General features: G+C 40.0%; 1 protein-coding gene across 1 annotated transcript in view; it reads left to right on the top strand.

The window, feature by feature from the left end:
• LOC134825413 (uncharacterized) overlaps positions 1 to 25,092 on the top strand; it is a 146,966-nt gene that overhangs the window by 108,377 nt on the left and 13,497 nt on the right. The window contains exons 45-50 of the mRNA XM_063837589.1: positions 8,008 to 8,134; positions 9,050 to 9,152; positions 10,530 to 10,659; positions 11,176 to 11,343; positions 16,796 to 17,876; positions 19,709 to 19,821. Coding sequence (XP_063693659.1) covers positions 8,008 to 8,134; positions 9,050 to 9,152; positions 10,530 to 10,659; positions 11,176 to 11,343; positions 16,796 to 17,876; positions 19,709 to 19,821 — 1,722 coding nt within the window. The remainder of the gene's footprint in view (positions 1 to 8,007; positions 8,135 to 9,049; positions 9,153 to 10,529; positions 10,660 to 11,175; positions 11,344 to 16,795; positions 17,877 to 19,708; positions 19,822 to 25,092) is intronic.

Below are 25,092 nucleotides of genomic sequence, written 5' to 3'. Positions count from 1 at the left end.
GATCTCAGAAAAAAAAAAATAGATATTGAAGAATAAGGAAAAGACGCTGCAAGGTTAGGCGGAATAAAGTACTGTAGTAGCTACTACCCCCCCCCCTCCCCCTCCCACACTACTACCCCCCCCCCTCTCCCTACTACCCCCTCCCCCACTACTACTCTAGTAAAGATTATGAAATAACAGGAGATATTGCAGCTCCCCCGGTATCTATATTATTAATATTACATACCCCCTCCCCCTCACTACCGACAGGTTAACTCGGTTAAGTAATCCATTTTGCAGTTTTGTTGCATAAGATCCCTATTACTCTATTACAATATTGAATGGTGTCACAGCAGATAGTGGTTGCCAAACGAGACATATTGTACTCTTAATTAAGCAGGGTACTCTAATAATTATTTGACTGTATGAGGTATTGTACTCGTATCCACACTCCAGTATCCCCTAAAGTTAGGAGATTTACTGCAGAACAACACATGCAGCCTCTTGTTCGATTACACTAGTAAATGCATTTCAAGGATCTTAAATAATAATCTCAGAATGTGTGTATGTGTGTCTGTGCGTCTGTCTGTGTGTGCACGTGTAATTTCCGAGCGGCTTAATCAAGAAAACGGTAAGAGTTATGGGACTGGTTTTTTTGGTATAGTTTCGACAAAACTCTGACGAAGCCAAATGATGAAGGTTTTTTAAATTGGTCGGTGGTAAGTGGTTTAATTAATGGTTTTGTAACACAAATGTGACATAAAATGCCTCTATTTTTCTCCCTCCTCGCTCTCTCTCTCCCATTACTGCATATGTAGCTGCATATGTAGCGTTGGTACATGAATCATAATTAGGTTAGCCGCGTAAGATTCACTGTCCTGTAATACTATAAGTTTATTAGGGGAGGGGGCACTCATTGCGGTCTGTTTGGACTGTAGAGAGGGTTCATACTTTCATACGACAATGTTATGCGTGTTTTCAAATATAATGGGCGGGTTTATTACACTTTTGCACTTCAACTGCAATAGTGAAGTCCCGGCCGTAGGCACGGGTTACACTAGTATCAAATAATATGGAAATAAAACTAATGGAACATACTTATTCAAATTATGTTTTACCCTAACCCTAACCCTTACCCTGTCCTTAACCTAATATAATATAACGTAATATCTATACTATATTTTAAACTTGACGAAATTTCCCCGGCAACGGGGACATAGAAGAAAAAACACCGAAAATCGACCTCAAAATGACCCTCTGGTGAAGCCAAACCCAGCTCGCAAATGGAGTTGAAACCTCGCCATTTTTAGCAGGGTTGTAGAAAAAGGATAGGAATAGGCTATAGCATTCTTAGAATTTTGATTTAGGCTTTAGATTTTTTATAATTAACGTCGGAAGTGAGGTTAAATAATCGTTAGAATAATGTCGTTATTTTAGCAAAGGTTTACTGCGCTGTTGCGTAGCAACGATAAAAATGCACGTGCGCGAGCAAGAACATCTTAACTACGCGCGTTGTTATGCTGTATGCTACGTCATAACTTCATAACTTCAAAACTAGCTCACATTTACGCTCACGCTATGACTTATGAGTATTATATTCATAACTTTGGTTGTGATTGGTATTTTTCGATGCGGTAAAAAGTATCGTTTTGGGAATCCGAATACTAACAACGCTGTCGCCATTGTTAAATAAATTCCATTATGTCTACTGTATAACAGAGCTGTATGATGAAGAGAAATTAAAACATAACTGATTTTTAAAATTTCCTCGAACAAAGCTTTCGACTAGCGGGTTTCTAGTATATATATAACCCTTAGTCTCAATTGAATCGCAGCTCTAAAGTTCCTAATGTTTAGAGGTCGGCTTTCTTGGACACAGGTCTGGTAGATACCCCACTGTAGATGAACTAAACCATGGTCTACCACCTTAAATACACTACGAGATGTACACAGAGCTATCCTTCTTAGCCCTGAAATTGTAATGATCCTTCCATTCTTGTTATTTAATATGAGTGTAATATTATGCTGAGCTTCATTAACACTATTATATAAGCTCTGCTTAGTATTTGGGAGCACTGCTTAATGGTTCTATGATTAAAACAGTTAGAGCCCAGTTTGATATAACCATGGAGGATAAGTGCACCTACATTCTACATCAGCAGTAACCAGACCCCTCCTCTCTACAGTGGGGTTTGCTAAGGGGGGGGGGGGGGGGGGGCAGCAGTGGGGTTTATCATTTATAAGCACCTTCGGGATACTGCAAAGTGCAACACCAACAATCTCACCCCTTATTCACTTAACTCGGTTTGGTTTGTTGAGTGATATCTAGTTTTAATTTTCCAACGAGAAATTATTGGCCGCGAAGAAACTGATTTTACGGTTACACTTTTCCGGTAAATTGTAGCAGTATCCCGGACGAATGTTTAAAGACTGACCAATAATACTCAAACAGATAATGAACAAGACCCCCTCCTCCCTTCCATATATACCTCCAATAAAAGAGGCTACTACAGTAGGGCTTACAGAGCACGTGTTAAATTGCTGGAATTCCTAGTGAGATTGTTCCTTTGTTAAAAGTCATTTGCTAATTGGGCCTTCCAGTTTACATTACCTGATATGGTAGTGTTGCTATGGTTACATTACCTTATATGGTAGTGCAATCAATCGGGTCACCAAGGAATCCATTGTGGGCTAATTTGAGGAGTTTCGCCCGGCTCAAAGCTAAATGACAGGAGGAGTTTCACCCGGCTCAAAGCTAAATAACAGAAGAAGGGAGAAAGATTTAACTTTATGGTGGGAAGGTGGTCTATACTCACTCTCCTAATTTCGCGCACGATCAATTTTCCCTGCTTAATGTTCCAGTAAATAGTTTTAAGTGAAAAGTGTGGCGCACGTGACAATCGTATTTTCTTTTTAGGCGAGCAGATTAACTTTTAAAAAGTGCAGAATATTTACATACTATATTTTCCATAAATGAGTGGGAATCTGGGATCCGTGCATGGTAAAAATTGACGATTTATTTAACCAATGTAGCGTCGCGCACCAACAATAAATAAATCAAAACAAGAATTGCGCCGCGGTTAGCGGACGCTAGATTTCCATCGACCGTTATAATGTTAATAATAATAAAATCTACCGTCCATACCGTATAATAAATCAATCTCTCGAGTATCAAACAACAACAACAACAACATAAAATCAACATCATGGTTTATACAACATTATAATAACGGATTACTAATATCGGGAGCCAAGTCGGTGGTTGCACCGAGCACTCACAACAAAACGAGAAGTTAGTATGCTTGATGTTGTAGCGCATTAATGATCAAGTTAAAAAAAGCTTGAACTAAAAACTACTTAACACATGTATAAGATCCGGGAAATCGCTTGTTATTCAAATCAATTCAAATTTATTCGATATGCTTTCCTATTCGCAAAGTAATCAATTTTTGTGGAATTAAAAGACCAAATCACAAATCTGCGGACTTATCACTATTATATCAAGCCTCAAGGTTGTGCAAAATTTAAAACCCAAAGGCCAGGCCCCCGCCCAGAGCCTAACAATGTTTGACATGACTTTAAAATTTAACACTAAACATCAAACCTACGTAAAACGGGAATGAATATATATTAAAATCCATTTCAGATTAAAACAACAGAATAAATCATTGTAATTACATACGCTGACCATAACTTGTAACTGTTATGAAAACTTCCAGTCAGCCTTGGCGCCGCGCATTCGAAAGTGTAATTCAATTGTCGCAAACGTATGCGGAGGGTAACCGTGGCGACGACACCTTTACTGCTCCGCGAGCAGAGAAGATACATTTAAATGGTTATGCGGAGAGTTATGCATGTTTTCCTTTGTGACACGAAACGAAAAAGCTACCTACCCACTATACCCATTCTCAAATCCTACCACTTCTAACCATCTTATGATTTTTTAAGAAAAATAAGTCGATGGAAAAAATCACGGAAAATAACTTTGCGAAGGAGGAAACTTCAGGTGTAATTAACTCATGACCGGTTTCGTGCGCAGCAATATAGACGTCTCTTATATATACACATAATTTATATATTTCGAAGGAGTAGACTTTTTCGACATCGTAGTGCCGTTAGGCCACCTCATATATCCAAACCTGATTACTTATTCCCTATGGCCTTTTTTCCTTCGGCAATGGTACGGAAAAAATTAGTTAGAGTGATCAGTTACTTCCCATACTCATAGTTAGAGTGAGTTACTTCCCATAGTAACTGTAATTACTTCCCATAGTAACCAGTGTCTCTAACGTGCCCAGCTCGAAAGAGTCATCCGGACCATTCGGTAATTAGAGTACCCTACAGGGTAAGGGAACATGGTATAGAGCACAACAAGGCTCACTAGGACAGAGCTATTTGTTACTGAAGGAACCTTGGACAAAATCTAAAGAGGAACTGCGAACCCAAATGCGGGAGAGGGATATATGGAGAGGGAAATCTAAAGAGGAACTGCGAACCCTGATGCGGGATAGGGATATATGGAGAGGGAAATCTAAAGAGGAACTGCGAACCCTGATGCGGGATAGGGATATATGGAGAGGGAAATCTAAAGAGGAACTGCGAACCCTGATGAGGGATAGGGATAGGGATATATGGATCAGAGGGAAATATGTCGTAGATCGGACGAAGTTCCGACCTAGTAGTAGGCAATTTATGATTTTCTTGTGAAAGCAAATAACAGTTAATTTATTTTAAGGATCATAATATGAGACATATTAGTAGTAGTAGCAGTAGTATAATATGAGCAATTGTAACCTGTACTTGCTGTAAAAAGATGCAACCTAGTACACAAGAAGTGGGCCCAATGTAAGGTTTCTGAGAGTGTGCGAGTAGTTTTGCTTTGTAGTTGGAGTATATAATCTAAATGTGATGAAATATCTCTCTGATAGTGGTCACGTGACAGTGAGAAAGTCACGTGACTGGTGTAGTAATGAAGTAGAGGAACAATAAGCGACAAACAGTACAGTCATTAAAAGGTCTTATAAAGGTGTTAAGGTGTTTTAGTAGAGGAACAATAAGCCACAAACAGTACAGTTATTAAAAGGTCTTATAAAGGTGTTGTTAAGGTGTTGTTAAGGTGTTGTTAAGGTGTTGTTAGGGTGTTGTTAAGGTGTTGTTAAGGTGTTGTTAAGATGTTTATAATATTATTAAGGAATTGTAGTAAACTTAAAACGAATTTTGAAAATTCAAATTTCACTGGTCGTATCGTTCATGTTGAACCAGTCGAAATGCACCAGTAGAAATGCACCAGTCGAAATGTTAGAAGGTTGTCAGAAGGTTGTCGGTTGTTTAAAGATTTGTATGAGATTAACAGGGATCTGTGTGCTGATTGGCTGGGATCTCTGCGCTGATTGGCTGGTAGCTAACAGAACTAAACAGTTTCTGACATTTTAAATAGCAAACCCTCTCTTATATACACCTGTCCGATTAAAACCAGTCAAATAGACAGACAGCGGTACGGGTGGGATAGCTCTGCAAAAATACAGCTCTCTGATTGGTTAGTTAGTATCACGTGACTAGAATACAGCTCTCTGATTGGTTAGTTTGTATCACGTGACTAGAATACAGCTCTCTGATTGGTTAGTTTGTATCACGTGACTAGAATACAGCTCTTTGACTGGTTAGTTTGCATCACATGACTAGAATACAGCTCTCTGATTGGTTAGTTTGTATCGCGTGACTAGAATACAGCTCTTTGATTGGTTAGTTAGTACCAGGCAACTACAAATAACTTGGTAAATTGCCAAGAATGCTGGAAAGTGGTTGTAACTAGTGTAGTGTAAAAAAGTGTAGCGTAAAATAGCCTTAAAAAGTGTAAAAAAGTGACATTTTTCCCCACCAAAGGTATGTTTTACCTTTGGAAATGTACTTTGTGAAGACTGATTGGAAAATAATAGAAAAAAATAGATTTTCAAAAAATAATTTGGTTAAGTGTAACATATATAATAATTAAAAGTGTAAAAAAGTGTATCTCTTTTACTACCCTTTTTATTACACACCGCACAAAAAAAGGCAAAAGTGTAGTATAAAATAGTGTAAAAAAGTGTAGCAGTGATAACACTTGGCAGTAGTTAACACTTCCACACTAGCATCCTAACACTAATAACAGTGCAGATAACAAGGCTCGAGACAATTGGATTGGCTTCAAATCTTCACAAGCAATGGGTTGACCATTACTAACGGAGTCTGTTTACTGTGGTTAATAATATATATATATAACGTATTTAACGTATAATACCTAGTACTGCTCATAGTCAGGATATGAAACACATCTCAACTGTATTACTCATGGATATACTGGAAAGATCATGCGTTAATATTAGATACAGATTGGATTTCAATCATGAAAACATAAGGACTGTGTTCAACTTCAGAATGGCCCAGCTGAGTTGAAGCAATGTTAATCTAAACACAGGAACAAATGAAGTAGCTGCTTTAGTGACCCAAGTAGCTGGCTTCACCAAAGGTTTAAATTTTGTGACCCAAGGGTTTCCTTAATGAAGCCGGCTACTTCCCACGATAGACAAATTAAAAACGAAATATTCCCACAAACTACTGGTTGAATGACATGCGAAAGGTTTCTATCATTATATTAATGAGTGCAAGACATACAGCGGGTTAGCAAGCTGAACAGTGCAGCGGGTTAGCAAGCTGAACAGTGCAGCGGGTTAGCAAGCTGAACAGTGCAGCGGGTTAGCAAGCTGAACAGTGCAGCGGGTTAGCAAGCTGAACAGTGCAGCGGGTTGGCAAGCTGAACAGTGCAGCGGGTTAGCAAGCTGAACAGTGCAGCGGGTTAGCAAGCTGAACAGTGCAGCGGTTTAGCAAGCTGAACAGTGCAGCGGGTTAGCAAGCTGAACAGCGCAGCGGGTTAGCAAGCTGAACAGCGCAGCGGGTTAGCAAGCTGAACAGTGCAGCGGGTTAGCAACCTGAACAGTGCAGCGGGTTAGCAAGCTGAACAGTGCAGCGGGTTAGCAAGCTGAACAGTGAAGCGGGTTAGCAAGCTGAACAGTGCAGCGGGTTAGCAAGCTGAACAGTGCAGCGGGTTAGCAAGCTGAACAGTGCAGCGGGTTAGCAAGCTGAACAGTGCAGCGGGTTAGCGAGCTGAACAGTGCAGCGGGTTAGCAAGCTGAACAGTGCAGCGGGTTAGCAAGCTGAACAGTGCAGCGGGTTATCAAGCTGAACAGTGCAGCGGGTAAGCAAGCTGAACAGTGCAGCGGGTTAGCAAGCTGAACAGTGCAGCGGGTTAGCAAGCTGAACAGTGGAGCGGGTTAGCAAGCTGAACAGTGGAGCGGGTTAGCAAGCTGAACAGTGGAGCGGGTTAGCAAGCTGAACAGTGCAGCGGGTTAGCAAGCTGAACAGCGCAGCAGGTTAGTAAGTTACAGCACCACCAGGGTACCTACTTACCAAGGTGACGTTATGATAAACTGCAGTACCTACTTACCAGACGAGCTACAGTCAGCCCCGCTTTTAAATTAATGATATAAGTTACAAAACTTTAATGTGAACCACGCCTTCTGTGTGCAAGCACTTAGAAGAATCAAAGTAACTATAGTTATTACTATAGTTACTATAGTATATATTAAATAAATATTGTGTTTGATTTACCGTTTCTCCGCGGTAGAAGGAAATGTTTTAATTTCAACTAAAATTCCTGTTTATCTGTTATTGCGATCCTGCATTTCATTATTTCATAATAACTCTATTATATATTATACTAGTAGTGTTACTACAATATTATATAGCTTTACTAGCTCAGTATATACTACAAGTTTATACTACCGGCCTAATATTAAAAAGATAGATTTACTACCTCAGTTTAATCATTTCCACAACTGCGAAATGCTGTCCAATTCAAATACAACAGACTATTCTGTAAAATCATTACTAAAATTATAAGAAAAATTATAACTATGACTAACATTATTACTAAGATGATTACTAAAATTATTACATATTATTATTATTTTATAATAATACAGATAATTTCAGAGTTGCCACGTGATTGTACACTGTGAGTATAAGGGTAACGTTACCATGGTAACAATAAAGCCCTCTCTCGTCCTCTCTGTCAAATTACCTCAACTTTATATCAAGCTTGGAGAGAAAGTGGTTTTAGGTTAGTCAGATAAACATTATACATTATACATTATACATTATACATTATACATTATACATTATATATTATACAATATACAATATACATTATACATTATACATTATACATTATACATTATACATTATACAATATACATTATATATTATACATTATGCATTATACATTATACATTATACATTATATATTATACAATATACATTATACAATATACATTATACATTACACATTATACATTATATATTATACATTATACATTATACATTATACATTATACATTATACAATATATATTATACATTATACATTATACATTATACATTATACATTATATATTATACAATATACATTATACATTATACATTATACATTATATATTATACAATATACATTATACAATATACATTATACATTATACATTATACATTATACATTATACATTATACATTATACATTATATATTATACATTATACAATATATATTATACATTATATATTATACAATATACATTATACATTATACATTATACATTATACAATATATATTATACATTATACATTATACATTATACAATATACATTATACATTATACAATATACATTATACATTATACATTATACAATATACATTATACATTATACAATATACATTATACATTATATATTATACATTATGCATTATACATTATACATTATATATTATACAATATACATTATACAATATACATTATACATTATACATTATACAATATACATTATACATTATACAATATACATTATACATTATACATTATACAATATACATTATACATTATACATTATACAATATACATTATACAATATACATTAGTCAATGAAACACTCACCTGATCTCATCATACAGATACCTTTACAATCATTAACTAACCCTCCTCCTCAGTTGAAGAGGAGTACAGTACAGACCTATACTGGTGGGGTAGTGAAATGGAGCTGGAAATGGCTTACAAGCAATCTACTAACTGGTCTTCTCCCTTAAACCTTACGTTAGTTATAGTTTATTTAGTTATATTTAAGTTAGTTATATTTAAGTTAGTTATATTTAAGTTAGTTATATTTAAGTTAGTTATAGTTTAGTTAGTTATAGTTTATCTAGTTATATTTAAGTTAGTTATATTTAAGTTAGTTATATTTAAGTTAGTTATAGTTTAGTTAGTTATAGTCTAGTTAGTTATATTTAAGTTAGTTATAGTTAAGTTAGTTATATTTAAGTTAGTTATAGTTTAGTTAGTTATATTTAAGTTGGTTATATTTAAGTTAGTTATATTTAAGTTAGTTATAGTTTAGTTAGTTATATTTAAGTTAGTTATAGTTTAGTTATTTATAGTTTAGTTAGTTATAGTTTAGTTAGTTATATTTAAGTTAGTTATAGTTTAACTGGTTATAGTTTAGTTAGTTGCAGTTTAGTTCGTTACAGTTTATTTAGTTACAGTTGTTAATAACAGTTTACAGCTCTTTTCACGTAATATACGGAATACTGGGACCAGACGGTGTTTCATGTTGCATAGAGTACCCATCCCGCCTCAATTGCATTATCTCCAAATGAAAACAAAATTTCAAATATAACTTGCAGTTAGATAATAATTCCAACTTAGTAAAATAGTAAAGTTTGAAGAGTAGAATAGTGACTAGTGTAATATAGAAATCAAAACATCAAATCAAATCAAAAGCAAGATAATATGCGTTAACTGTTAAGTGTTAATGTGTAGTAGTTACCAGGCAATTTTTCCATTCGCACGCTTTTGTAAAAAAGCAATAGTGAAAGGTTACGAATGGTCGTTTTTGCAGAAAAACGTGGATTTTGGAGAACGAGGTCGGTGGGTTCAAATATGTTGTCATTCCGTTCGTTACTATGTCAACTTGCCGCGCGCACCGCGCGACGATTGCTTGCGGAGATGTGATGTATATAGCTAGTCTTGGTCAATGAATGCGCGGCGCAAGTGTATTTTAATGTATACTATGTAATGTATAGTATTAGGTAATAAGCCCAATTTGTACGTGGCACGCGTAGTGTACTAAATACTGATGTGTATGAAAGTATAAAACATGAGTATAGTTTACTTTTGCTTACAATTTCTTGAATTACAGATACAAGTTAAGTTCTACGGCAATTGAATTGAATTTCAAGTGTTTCCCGTATTTAAAGCATAATCTATCAATATTATTATTATGAAGCGAGCTGATTAGAGCTTATACTTATAGTTATAGTGAATCAAAATCTAGCGTCCACCAAAACGAAACAACGGGCGCAATGCTTGTTAATTCGATTGATATTATTTTGTGAAATCATGTCTAATTTGTAAAAGTGAAAGTGAAACTGTTACAGGAGTTTATAACTAATAGTGAAAGTGAAACTGTTACAGGAGTTTAGCCCCTAGGAAAGGGGTGAACGTGATGTCAGATAAACCTTGCAATCCAGTACCTGTAGTTGTGTGTAGTGTGGACCACACTGCTACTACCTACGTTACAGTCACTTATAATACCAGTCCACAGGTTAGTTAGTTAGTTAGTTAGTTAGTTAGTTAGTTAGTTACTAGTTAGTTAGTTAGTTAGTTAGTTAGTTAGTTTGTTTTTTGTTTGTTTTTTGTTTGTTTGTTTGTTTGTTTGTTTGTTTGTTTGTTTGTTTGTTTGTTTGTTTGTTTGTTTGTTTGTTTGTTTGTTTGTTTGTTTGTTTGTTTGTTTGTTTGTTTGTTTGTTTGTTTGTTTGTTTGTTTGTTTGTTAGTTTGTTTGTTTGTTTGTTTGTTTGTTTGTTTGTTTGTTTGTTTGTTTGTTTGTTTGTTCGTTCGTTCGTTCGTTCGTTCGTTCGTTCGTTCGTTCGTTCGTTCGTTCGTTTGTTTGTTTGTTTGTTTGTTTGTTTGTTCGTTCGTTCGTTCGTTCGTTCGTTCGTTCGTTCGTTTGTTTGTTTGTTTGTTTGTTCGTTTGTTTGTTTGTTTGTTTGTTTGTTTGTTTGTTTGTTTGTTTGTTTGTTTGTTTGTTTGTTTGTTTGTTAACCTTATACACCCCTGCAGATCTACTTGACGAATAACAGTGAGTTTGAGTTTCTAGTGAGTGAGAGACTGCCCCCCACCCTAACTCCCACCAGTGTCGTAGTGGACGGTCATAAGACTCTTCTCCTCAAACCTTTCAGATCCTGCTACTTCGACCCTTACTCTACAACTGATAAACTATTTATCCAGGTATAATTAGCTTATTAATTAGCTTATTAATTAGCTTATTAATTAGTTTATTAATTAGCTTATTAATAATCTTATTAATTAGCTTATTAATTAGCTTATTAATTAGCTTATTAATTAGTTTATTAATTAGCTTATTAATAATCTTATTAATTAGCTTATTAATTAGCTTATTAATTAACTAATTAATTAACTAATTAACCATTAACTGTTATTATCACAATTTGAGCCAAATGTGACTAGAAAGCAGAATTTATATCGCATGCCTGCGTGAAGAGCGCTGCTGGAAGTAGCTCTCACAGAGCGCTGCTGGAAGTAGCTCTCACAGAGCGCTGCTGGAAGTAGCTCTCACAGAGCGCTGCTGGAAGTAGCTCTCACAGAGCGCTGCTGGAAGTAGCTCTCACAGAGCGCTGCTGGAAGTAGCTCTCACAGAGCGCTGCTGGAAGTAGCTCTCACAGAGGGCTGCTGGAAGTAGCTCTCACAGAGTGCTGCTGGAAGTAGCTCTCACAGAGCACTGCTGGAAGTAGCTCTCACAGAGCGCTGCTGGAAGTAGCTCTCACAGAGGGCTGCTGGAAGTAGCTCTCACAGAGCGCTGCTGGAAGTAGCTCTCACAGAGGGCTGCTGGAAGTAGCTCTCACAGAGCGCTGCTGGAAGTAGCTCTCACAGAGCGCTGCTGGAAGTAGCTCTCACAGAGCGCTGCTGGAAGTAGCTCTCACAGAGCGCTGCTGGAAGTAGCTCTCACAGAGCGCTGCTGGAAGTAGCTCCCACAGAGCGCTGCTGGAAGTAGCTCTCACAGAGCGCTGCTGGAAGTAGCTCTCACAGAGCGCTGCTGGAAGTAGCTCTCACAGAGCACTGCTGGAAGTAGCTCTCACAGAGCACTGCTGGAAGTAGCTCTCACAGAGCGCTGCTGGAAGTAGCTCTCACAGAGCGCTGCTGGAAGTAGCTCTCACAGAGCGCTGCTGGAAGTAGCTCTCACAGAGCGCTGCTGGAAGTAGCTCTCACAGAGCGCTGCTGGAAGTAGCTCTCACAGAGCGCTGCTGGAAGTAGCTCTCACAGAGCGCTGCTGGAAGTAGCTCTCACAGAGCGCTGCTGGAAGTAGCTCTCACAGAGCGCTGCTGGAAGTAGCTCTCACAGAGCGCTGCTGGAAGTAGCTCTCACAGAGCGCTGCTGGAAGTAGCTCTCACAGAGCGCTGCTGGAAGTAGCTCTCACAGAGCGCTGCTGGAAGTAGCTCTCACAGAGCGCTGCTGGAAGTAGCTCTCACAGAGCGCTGCTGGAAGTAGCTCTCACAGAGCGCTGCTGGGAGTAGCTCTCACAGAGCGCTGCTGGAAGTAGCTCCCACAGAGCGCTGCTGGAAGTAGCTCTCACAGAGCGCTGCTGGAAGTAGCTCTCACAGAGCGCTGCTGGAAGTAGCTCTCACAGAGCGCTGCTGGAAGTAGCTCTCACAGAGCGCTGCTGGAAGTAGCTCTCACAGAGCGCTGCTGGAAGTAGCTCTCACAGAGCGCTGCTGGAAGTAGCTCTCACAGAGCGCTGCTGGAAGTAGCTCCCACAGAGCGCTGCTGGAAGTAGCTCTCACAGAGCGCTGCTGGAAGTAGCTCTCACAGAGCGCTGCTGGAAGTAGCTCTCACAGAGCGCTGCTGGAAGTAGCTCTCACAGAGCGCTGCTGGAAGTAGCTCTCACAGAGCGCTGCTGGGAGTAGCTCTCACAGAGCGCTGCTGGAAGTAGCTCTCACAGAGCGCTGCTGGAAGTAGCTCTCACAGAGCGCTGCTGGAAGTAGCTCTCACAGAGCGCTGCTGGAAGTAGCTCTCACAGAGCGCTGCTGGAAGTAGCTCTCACAGAGCGCTGCTGGAAGTAGCTCTCACAGAGCGCTGCTGGAAGTAGCTCTCACAGAGCGCTGCTGGAAGTAGCTCTCACAGAGCGCTGCTGGAAGTAGCTCTCACAGAGCGCTGCTGGAAGTAGCTCTCACAGAGCGCTGCTGGAAGTAGCTCTCACAGAGCGCTGCTGGAAGTAGCTCTCACAGAGCGCTGCTGGAAGTAGCTCTCACAGAGCGCTGCTGGAAGTAGCTCTCACAGAGCGCTGCTGGAAGTAGCTCTCACAGAGCGCTGCTGGAAGTAGCTCTCACAGAGCGCTGCTGGAAGTAGCTCTCACAGAGCGCTGCTGGAAGTAGCTCTCACAGAGCGCTGCTGGAAGTAGCTCTCACAGAGCGCTGCTGGAAGTAGCTCTCACAGAGCGCTGCTGGAAGTAGCTCTCACAGAGCGCTGCTGGAAGTAGCTCTCACAGAGCGCTGCTGGAAGTAGCTCTCACAGAGCGCTGCTGGAAGTAGCTCTCACAGAGCGCTGCTGGAAGTAGCTCTCACAGAGCGCTGCTGGAAGTAGCTCTCACAGAGCGCTGCTGGAAGTAGCTCTCACAGAGCGCTGCTGGAAGTAGCTCTCACAGAGCGCTGCTGGAAGTAGCTCTCACAGAGCGCTGCTGGAAGTAGCTCTCACAGAGCGCTGCTGGAAGTAGCTCTCACAGAGCGCTGCTGGAAGTAGCTCTCACAGAGCGCTGCTGGAAGTAGCTCTCACAGAGCGCTGCTGGAAGTAGCTCTCACAGAGCGCTGCTGGAAGTAGCTCTCACAGAGCGCTGCTGGAAGTAGCTCTCACAGAGCGCTGCTGGAAGTAGCTCTCACAGAGCGCTGCTGGAAGTAGCTCTCACAGAGCGCTGCTGGAAGTAGCTCTCACAGAGCGCTGCTGGAAGTAGCTCTCACAGAGCGCTGCTGGAAGTAGCTCTCACAGAGCGCTGCTGGAAGTAGCTCTCACAGAGCGCTGCTGGAAGTAGCTCTCACAGAGCGCTGCTGGAAGTAGCTCTCACAGAGCGCTGCTGGAAGTAGCTCTCACAGAGCGCTGCTGGAAGTAGCTCTCACAGAGCGCTGCTGGAAGTAGCTCTCACAGAGCGCTGCTGGAAGTAGCTCTCACAGAGCGCTGCTGGAAGTAGCTCTCACAGAGCGCTGCTGGAAGTAGCTCTCACAGAGCGCTGCTGGAAGTAGCTCTCACAGAGCGCTGCTGGAAGTAGCTCTCACAGAGCGCTGCTGGAAGTAGCTCTCACAGAGCGCTGCTGGAAGTAGCTCTCACAGAGCGCTGCTGGAAGTAGCTCTCACAGAGCGCTGCTGGAAGTAGCTCTCACAGAGCGCTGCTGGAAGTAGCTCTCACAGAGCGCTGCTGGAAGTAGCTCTCACAGAGCGCTGCTGGAAGTAGCTCTCACAGAGCGCTGCTGGAAGTAGCTCTCACAGAGCGCTGCTGGAAGTAGCTCTCACAGAGCGCTGCTGGAAGTAGCTCTCACAGAGCGCTGCTGGAAGTAGCTCTCACAGAGCGCTGCTGGAAGTAGCTCTCACAGAGCGCTGCTGGAAGTAGCTCTCACAGAGCGCTGCTGGAAGTAGCTCTCACAGAGCGCTGCTGGAAGTAGCTCTCACAGAGCGCTGCTGGAAGTAGCTCTCACAGAGCGCTGCTGGAAGTAGCTCTCACAGAGCGCTGCTGGAAGTAGCTCTCACAGAGCGCTGCTGGAAGTAGCTCTCACAGAGCGCTGCTGGAAGTAGCTCTCACAGAGCGCTGCTGGAGTAGCTCTCACAGAGCGCTGCTGGAAGTAGCTCTCACAGAGCGCTGCTGGAAGTAGCTCTCACAGAGCGCTGCTGGAAGTAGCTCTCACAGAGCGCTGCTGGAAGTAGCTCTCACAGAGCGCTGCTGGAAGTAGCTCTCACAGAGCGCTGCTGGAAGTAGCTCTCACAGAGCGCTGCTGGAAGTAGCTCTCACAGAGCGCTGCTGGAAGTAGCTCTCACAGAGCGCTGCTGGAAGTAGCTCTCACAGAGCGCTGCTGGGAGTAGCTCTCACAGAGCGCTGCTGGAAGTAGCTCTCACAGAGCGCTGCTGGAAGTAGCTCTCACAGAGCGCTGCTGGAAGTAGCTCTCACAGAGCGCTGCTGGAAGTAGCTCTCACAGAGCGCTGCTGGAAGTAGCTCTCACAGAGCGCTGCTGGAAGTAGCTCTCTCAGAGGGCTGCTGGAAGTAGCTCTCACAGAGCGCTGCTGGAAGTAGCTCTCACAGAGCACTGCTGGAAGTAGCTCTCACAGAGCGCTGCTGGGAGTAGCTCTCACAGAGCGCTGCTGGGAGTAGCTCTCACAGAGCGCTGCTGGAAGTAGCTCTCACAGAGGGCATGAGATATCAGTCAGTTGGTCAGAGAGCTCCATAGAAATGAGGAGCTTATACTATTATAGTATTATACTAATCTAATGTTATGTAATGTATACTACTCTTACCAGAACTTTTTACCATAAACTTTAGCGCGACTTTCTGCAAAAGCCGTAATGGACATACAACTGAAACTTTTTTGACTGGGTCAAATGCTTTAATGGCCTCCAAATCAGCATGAAAAAAATAAAAAATAGGCCAAGAAATAGGAGTTTTATAGTCCAAAATTTGGACCCCAAAGTGGTGTCAAAAACGCGAATTAAATAGGTAATGATTATTTTAGTCTCTTGAGTCTTGAAACCATTTTATGGTTATACGGGTTCCTGCTAGTTACATTAAAGTGACAAAACATTTAGTGTCAAATGTGCCTGCAGGATGAGTAAGGATACTGGATAGCAGTAGGAAAATTCATTCGAGGATTTTGCTCGTACAAAAGGCCTAGAAGCAATTAGGCAATAGAGGTTATTTTGAAACACAGTTTGAAGAACGATTAAAATAATGCGATTTTAAATGCCAGCAGCTTTTGCGAATAAATTGCTGACAAGCTTGCGACCTTTAACCTTTAAGTGCTACACCACTACATTAACCCAGTTGGCAGGTTAGGTAATTTTAGAGGATACGCCGGCAAAATCTCTATAAAAGTGTGTTTCTAGAGCAAAACCTCAGTTAAGTTTTTCAAAATTGTCCCACATTCAAACGACGATTTTGCCCCCCTCCCCCCCCCCCCCCCCCCCCCCTCTAATACTGCCCCCTCGCACAGCGGGGTCAGCGGGGCCCTTCGTTACGCCACTGCTTTAACCCAGTGTTACGCCACTGCTTTAACCCAGTGTTACGCCACTGCACTTTAACACAGTGTTACGCCACTGCTTTAACACAGTGTTACGCCACTGCTTTAACCCAGTGTTACGCCACTGCTTTAACCCAGTGTTACGCCACTGCTTTAACCCAGTGTTACGCCACTGCTTTAACCCAGTGTTACGCCCCTGCTTTAACCCAGTGTTACGCCACTGCTTTAACCCAGTGTTACGCCACTGCTTTAACCCAGTGTTACGCCACTGCTTTAACCCAGTGTTACGCCACTGCTTTAACCCAGTGTTACGCCACTGCTTTAACCCAGTGTTACGCCACTGCTCTAACCCAGTGTTACACCACTGCTTTAACCCATTGTTACACCACTGCTTTAACCCAGTGTTACGCCCCTGCTTTAAAATGTCTCTATAATACTATAATATAACTTCAGGACATCAACGAAAACGACTTCATCCCTCAACTCTCATTCGCGTTCTACAGGCGTTCCCAGGAGGCCCTGATAAACTCACATAAAATAGAGCTGGACCCTCGGTCACGTGACACTTCACACACTACACACTCTACACGTGACACTACACACACTACACGTGACCAATCAGATGATTTAGAAGAGTCACACGACTTGTCATCTTGTGGTTCAGATAGGCTGGAAATAATAAAGATAGACGAGGACAATAACGTGGGTATCTGCGTGAGAAACGAAGATAACCTAGTAACAGTGAGTATCATGTCAGAGTTCATGGTGGAGAGTAGACGGACTACCAAGAGGTCACGTGACGGAGCGGGCTCCCCACGTGACGTGACGTCATCAAACGTGACGTCATCAGACTGGTCGTATTCCCTCAATGTCAGTCAGATGGATATGTTCCTCTTCACAGAGCACAGCATTCTCGCTTCTCAGATCAGGCTCAGCAACGTGGCGTGCAGTCTCGCTCCTGACTGCGTGCATGCACGTGCAGCAGACAAATCACGTGATAGCGCGCATGCACGTGCAGTAGACAAATCAAGTGATAGCGCGACAGTTCCCACAACTGATAGTGAGGATACAGCCCACCAATCACTTACATTCCTCATAGATGATATCCAGATAGATAACTCCCTGCGTGATCAGACTTACGATTACTTAGTTGTGTTATTTACTGATAAAGCAGTACGTGTAGGCCCCATTGCCAGTCCTGAACCCTTCCTTAAAACTACTGTCACCTTCAATAACACCCACGCTAAAAACTCAGTCCACCAGTTCCTCTTCCACATGGGTAAAATACACGTGCACTTAGAGGACCTGTTCCTCTATCAGCTGGTAGATGTTTTCTCACAATACACTGCACGTGTAGCATCACGTGACCTGAACACAAGTCACGTGACCACCCCTGAACTGGAACAACACAGCAATACAGAGAGAGGTACAGCTCCCTCTCCCTCGCTAATGCCTGCCCTCGTGCTCTCCTTGATGTCAGAACTTTACGAGCCGCTAGCAGTGAACCTGTTCTCTATTTCAGACATCGATATCGGTAAGTTATTATTAATATTACAGGACAAGTGCCGACACGTGACTAGGTGGGTGACATGTATTTTATATATGTCAAAACACGGGAGATATCCCATTATAATAATATAGTGGTTTGTGGTGAAAGTGACATTTGATTTGGGACCAATAACAAATTATAAACTTTATCAGACTGGAGCATGCCAGTGCTGATAGCAAATTGCCATGACAACTTCTCATGTTGCCATGACAACTTGTCATGTTGTCATGACAACTGGATTTGTTGCCGAGATAACTTTTGATATTCCTTTCCTTTCAATAAGTCTGGGATTAGGTTAATATGATGAGGTAATATATAGTATTTTGACAAGTCTGTGATAAGTACCACACAAACTTAACAAGTGTATAGCTGTGATTCTCACACAAGGAATAAAATCCTTGTGATTCGGATCACCGATATTAAAACTTCAATAAATTAATCAACAAAACAGGGGGATTATAAAGGGCAGTGAAAGCAGTATTAATGACATTCTGACTTTTCATAACTAAGTGCCTAATATAATAAAGATATATCATCCAAACAGTTTTATTCCTGTTCCATATGATCGAGGATAGTCAGGGCTACAAAACCTGACCAAGTTTAGCTCAATCCAGTACTGCGCGTTCGAGATATGAGGTTAAATATACCAAAAATAGGGGTTTTCTGGTGTGACATTTTTGGAGTATAACCTTGATATCTCACAAACTATATTGTGGTCTTTCTGAGTTACACTATCTGTTTCCTCTGGCAATTTTGGTTCAGAATCGATTAAGTTTTAAACAAAATATCATTATATGTGAAAGGACTGAGGATATCGTGTTTGTAACACGCGCGCGCGCGCGCATAGAGATGACCTCATATCTTCCACATTTAATGATTTTTCATGGAAATTCTTTCACCATCCTGTAGCACTCATGTGCTGAGTAGGATAGCATTCAAATCATGTCTTTAAAAGCTTAGATAGATACTGAGGGAAAAAATTCATGCTTGTAACACGCGCGCGCGCATGGCCCAGACTATATCAATGGACGGGAGGATTAAAGTACTTTCATACACACCAGCATGCTCATTGATAGCTTAAAATGAAGCTAAGACATACTCCTATCAGATCCACCATAAGTTAGATACCATATTAATCATTAAATGTGTCTAAAATGAGGAAGCTTTGACAAGTGCGAGTGGTTTTGGCAAATTTTGGTATAAAATGGGCCCTGAGATCATATTTTTCTCATTAAAATCACATATATCACGAATATTTGGGTGTATCAACCATTTCAATCATCTAGAGCAGCTTTCCTGATTCTTTATCTCATGAAAATGGGCAAAAAAGCTCATAAATAGTCCAAAATCGGTCATTTTCGCCGCTTTAATAACCTCATTCCTGGCACCCAGAACCATGGTTGAGAACCCAATGTCACACTATTCGTTCATTAATCCTGCTTTCACTGAGGGGGATAGTAGTATTATTAGACTACCATCTCCACTGTATCTATTATAGTAGTAGTAGTCACTGTATCACTGATGAGGTTTATTTATGAAGTGCCGGTAAAATTGTTATTACGGCGCAGCCTTATTAAGCTGCTTGCTTTCTGAAGAACACAAATGATTCTGATAGGCTAGTACGTATAACGTGGTTTTTTTCTCACCAAAGGTATGTTTTACCGCAAATTTACTATGTGAAGACTGATTAGAAAATAATAGGAAAAAAGAAGATTTTTAGAAGATAATTTAGTTAAGTGTAATTAAAAGTGTAAAAAAGTGTAAAATACACTTTTTTACACATTTGAATACTGTGCTCTGATTGGTTAATGTTTCAGAACTAGGAGTACACGCTAGTGTGAAGCTGTTCCTGGCTGCGGATCAGATCCCTCTAAAGTTCAAACAGTTCCGCGTAAAGAAACTCTTCACTCTTACTGAGCACTTCTCTCAGGTAAATAGAAACTCTTCACTCTTACTGAGCACTTCTCCCAGGTAAATAGAAACTCTTCACTCTTACTGAGCACTTCTCTCAGGTAAATAGAAACTCTTCACTCTTACTGAGCACTTCTCTCAGGTAAATAGAAACTCTTCACTCTTACTGAGCACTTCTCTCAGGTAAATATTAGAAACTCTTCACTCTTACTGAGCACTTCTCTCAGGTAAATATAAACTCTTCACTCTTACTGAGCACTTCTCCCAGGTAAATAGAAACTCTTCACTCTTACTGAGCACTTCTCTCAGGTAAATAGAAACTCTTCACTCTTACTGAGCACTTCTCTCAGGTAAATAGAAACTCTTCACTCTTACTGAGCACTTCTCTCAGGTAAATAGAAACTCTTCACTCTTACTGAGCACTTCTCCCAGGTAAATAGAAACTCTTCACTCTTACTGAGCATTTCTCCCAGGTAAATAGAAACTCTTCACTCTTACTGAGCACTTCTCCCAGGTAAATAGAAACTTTTCACTCTTACTGAGCACTTCTCTCAGGTAAATATTAGAAACTCTTCACTCTTACTGAGCACTTCTCTCAGGTAAATAGAAACTCTTCACTCTTACTGAGCACTTCTCTCAGGTAAATAGAAACTCTTCACTCTTACTGAGCACTTCTCCCAGGTAAATAGAAACTCTTCACTCTTACTGAGCACTTCTCTCAGGTAAATAGAAACTCTTCACTCTTACTGAGCACTTCTCTCAGGTAAATAGAAACTCTTCACTCTTACTGAGCACTTCTCCCAGGTAAATAGAAACTCTTCACTCTTACTGAGCACTTCTCCCAGGTAAATAGAAACTCTTCACTCTTACTGAGCACTTCTCCCAGGTAAATAGAAACTTTTCACTCTTACTGAGCACTTCTCTCAGGTAAATATTAGAAACTCTTCACTCTTACTGAGCACTTCTCTCAGGTAAATAGAAACTCTTCACTCTTACTGAGCACTTCTCTCAGGTAAATAGAAACTCTTCACTCTTACTGAGCACTTCTCCCAGGTAAATAGAAACTCTTCACTCTTACTGAGCACTTCTCCCAGGTAAATAGAAACTCTTCACTCTTACTGAGCACTTCTCCCAGGTAAATAGAAACTTTTCACTCTTACTGAGCACTTCTCTCAGGTAAATAGAAACTCTTCACTCTTACTGAGCACTTCTCTCAGGTAAATAGAAACTCTTCACTCTTACTGAGCACTTCTCTCAGGTAAATAGAAACTCTTCACTCTTACTGAGCACTTCTCTCAGGTAAATATTAGGAGTAACTTATAACAATTAATTTGTATCTTTTATTCTTAATTTTATTCCTAACTTGTTCACATACTTCTGACTGTTCTTATCTTACGAAAGAGTCAAATAAACAAATAAACAGATCTATCAAACAGTACTTCATTCTACAATAATTGGTCCCACAGCACAGGAATAGTTGCAAGTTTTGCAGGTTCTTCAGGTTCTAACGACATGATCTCACCAAAGCTATCATCAATAGGTCGGGGCAAGAGAATATTATATTAATAATTAAGATAATAACCCAGCTGAATAGTAGTAGTAATATCAACGTTGCTACTGTTCTTTATAGCATAATGATAGTTTTGTTATTTAAGAGTTGTGTGGTTAACTCTCCTTAATCTTACTATTCTAAACAAACTCTCTGACAATACCCCAACACTGAACTGATTACTATTACTGCTGAAATGTACTGTGCGTAGACCAAGTTATTACACGAACACTACAACAACTGTAGGTTCCTAATTACTACAATAGTGAGCTAGTGGTACTAGTACTGTATTAGCACTGTGGATTAGGAGAATATTAGATTTAGTCCTCCAATTAGAAGCTGTGGATTGCTGCAACCCTCCAACGAGGAACAAGAGAAATAACACGTGATCAGCTCCAGAGCTACTTAAGTTCACTCTAGTAGAGAACTAATACATGACATAACCGGGTATTGCGAGGTTACCCTATAAAAACTAAATATAATGAGGTTACCAGTTGCGAGGTTACCCTATAAAAACTAAATATAATGAGGTTACCAGTTGCGAGGTTACCCTATAGAAACTAAATATAATGAGGTTACCAGTTGCGAGGTTACCCTATAGAAACTAAATATAATGAGGTTACCAGTTGCGAGGTTACCCTATAGAAACTAAATATAATGAGGTTACCAGTTGCGAGGTTACCCTATAGAAACTAAATATAATGAGGTTACCAGTTGCGAGGTTACCCTATAGAAACTAAATATAATGAGGTTACCAGTTGCGAGGTTACCCTATAAAAACTAAATATAATGAGGTTACCAGTTGCGAGGTTACCCTATAGAAACTAAATATAATGAGGTTACCAGTTGCGAGGTTACCCTATAGAAACTAAATATAATGAGGTTACCAGTTGCGAGGTTACCCTATAAAAACTAAATATAATGAGGTTACCAGTTGCGAGGTTACCCTATAAAAACTAAATATAATGAGGTTACCAGTTGCGAGGTTACCCTATAGAAACTAAATATAATGAGGTTACCAGTTGCGAGGTTACCCTATAGAAACTAAATATAATGAGGTTACCAGTTGCGAGGTTACCCTATAGAAACTAAATATAATGAGGTTACCAGTTGCGAGGTTACCCTATAAAAACTAAATATAATGAGGTTACCAGTTGCGAGGTTACCCTATAAAAACTAAATATAATGAGGTTACCAGTTGCGAGGTTACCCTATAGAAACTAAATATAATGAGGTTACCAGTTGCGAGGTTACCCTATAAAAACTAAATATAATGAGGTTACCAGTTGCGAGGTTACCCTATAAAAACTAAATATAATGAGGTTACCAGTTGCGAGGTTACCCTATAAAAACTAAATATAATGAGGTTACCAGTTGCGAGGTTACCCTATAAAAACTAAATATAATGAGGTTACCAGTTGCGAGGTTACCCTATAAAAACTAAATATAATGAGGTTACCAGTTGCGAGGTTACCCTATAAAAACTAAATATAATGAGGTTACCAGTTGCGAGGTTACCCTATAAAAACTAAATATAATGAGGTTACCAGTTGCGAGGTTACCCTATAAAAACTAAATATAATGAGGTTACCAGTTGCGAGGTTACCCTATAAAAACTAAATATAATGAGGTTACCAGTTGCGAGGTTACCCTATAAAAACTAAATATAATGAGGTTACCAGTTGCGAGGTTACCCTATAGAAACTAAATATAATGAGGTTACCAGTTGCGAGGTTACCCTATAGAAACTAAATATAATGAGGTTACCAGTTGCGAGGTTACCCTATAAAAACTAAATATAATGAGGTTACCAGTTGCGAGGTTACCCTGTATAAACTAAATATAATGAGGTTACCAGTTGCGAGGTTACCCTGTAAAAACTAAATATAATGAGGTTACCAGTTGCGAGGTTACCCTATAGAAACTAAATATAATGAGGTTACCAGTTGCGAGGTTACCCTATAGAAACTAAATATAATGAGGTTACCAGTTGCGAGGTTACCCTATAAAAACTAAATAAAATGAGGTTACCAGTTGCGAGGTTACCCTATAAAAACTAAATATAATGAGGTTACCAGTTGCGAGGTTACCCTATAAAAACTAAATATAATGAGGTTACCAGTTGCGAGGTTACCCTATAAAAACTAAATATAATGAGGTTACCAGTTGCGAGGTTACCCTATAAAAACTAAATATAATGAGGTTACCAGTTGCGAGGTTACCCTATAAAAACTAAATATAATGAGGTTACCAGTTGCGAGGTTACCCTATAAAAACTAATATAATGAGGTTACCAGTTGCGAGGTTACCCTATAAAAACTAAATATAATGAGGTTACCAGTTGCGAGGTTACCCTATAAAAACTAAATATAATGAGGTTACCAGTTGCGAGGTTACCCTATAAAAACTAAATATAATGAGGTTACCAGTTGCGAGGTTACCCTATAAAAACTAAATATAATGAGGTTACCAGTTGCGAGGTTACCCTATAAAAACTAAATATAATGAGGTTACCAGTTGCGAGGTTACCCTATAAAAACTAAATATAATGAAGTTACCAGTTGCGAGGTTACCCTATAAAAACTAAATATAATGAGGTTACCAGTTGCGAGGTTACCCTATAAAAACTAAATATAATGAGGTTACCAGTTGCGAGGTTACCCTATAAAAACTAAATATAATGAGGTTACCAGTTGCGAGGTTACCCTATAGAAACTAAATATAATGAGGTTACCAGTTGCGAGGTTACCCTATAGAAACTAAATATAATGAGGTTACCAGTTGCGAGGTTACCCTATAAAAACTAAATATAATGAGGTTACCAGTTGCGAGGTTACCCTGTATAAACTAAATATAATGAGGTTACCAGTTGCGAGGTTACCCTGTAAAAACTAAATATAATGAGGTTACCAGTTGCGAGGTTACCCTATAGAAACTAAATATAATGAGGTTACCAGTTGCGAGGTTACCCTATAGAAACTAAATATAATGAGGTTACCAGTTGCGAGGTTACCCTATAAAAACTAAATAAAATGAGGTTACCAGTTGCGAGGTTACCCTATAAAAACTAATATAATGAGGTTACCAGTTGCGAGGTTACCCTATAAAAACTAAATATAATGAGGTTACCAGTTGCGAGGTTACCCTATAAAAACTAAATATAATGAGGTTACCAGTTGCGAGGTTACCCTATAAAAACTAAATATAATGAGGTTACCAGTTGCGAGGTTACCCTATAAAAACTAAATATAATGAGGTTACCAGTTGCGAGGTTACCCTATAAAAACTAAATATAATGAGGTTACCAGTTGCGAGGTTACCCTATAAAAACTAAATATAATGAGGTTACCAGTTGCGAGGTTACCCTATAAAAACTAAATATAATGAGGTTACCAGTTGCGAGGTTACCCTATAAAAACTAAATATAATGAGGTTACCAGTTGCGAGGTTACCCTATAAAAACTAAATATAATGAGGTTACCAGTTGCGAGGTTACCCTATAAAAACTAAATATAATGAGGTTACCAGTTGCGAGGTTACCCTATAAAAACTAAATATAATGAGGTTACCAGTTGCGAGGTTACCCTATAAAAACTAAATATAATGAGGTTACCAGTTGCGAGGTTACCCTATAAAAACTAAATATAATGAGGTTACCAGTTGCGAGGTTACCCTATAAAAACTAAATATAATGAGGTTACCAGTTGCGAGGTTACCCTATAAAAACTAAATATAATGAGG

Source organism: Bolinopsis microptera, chromosome 13, assembly GCF_026151205.1.
Source record: "Bolinopsis microptera isolate Bmic1 chromosome 13, MBARI_Bmic_1.0, whole genome shotgun sequence".
In the NCBI taxonomy this organism is placed as follows: Eukaryota; Metazoa; Ctenophora; class Tentaculata; order Lobata; family Bolinopsidae; genus Bolinopsis; species Bolinopsis microptera.
The sequence above is the reverse complement of the archived record's forward strand: the minus strand, read 5'-3'. Positions and strand labels throughout refer to the sequence as shown.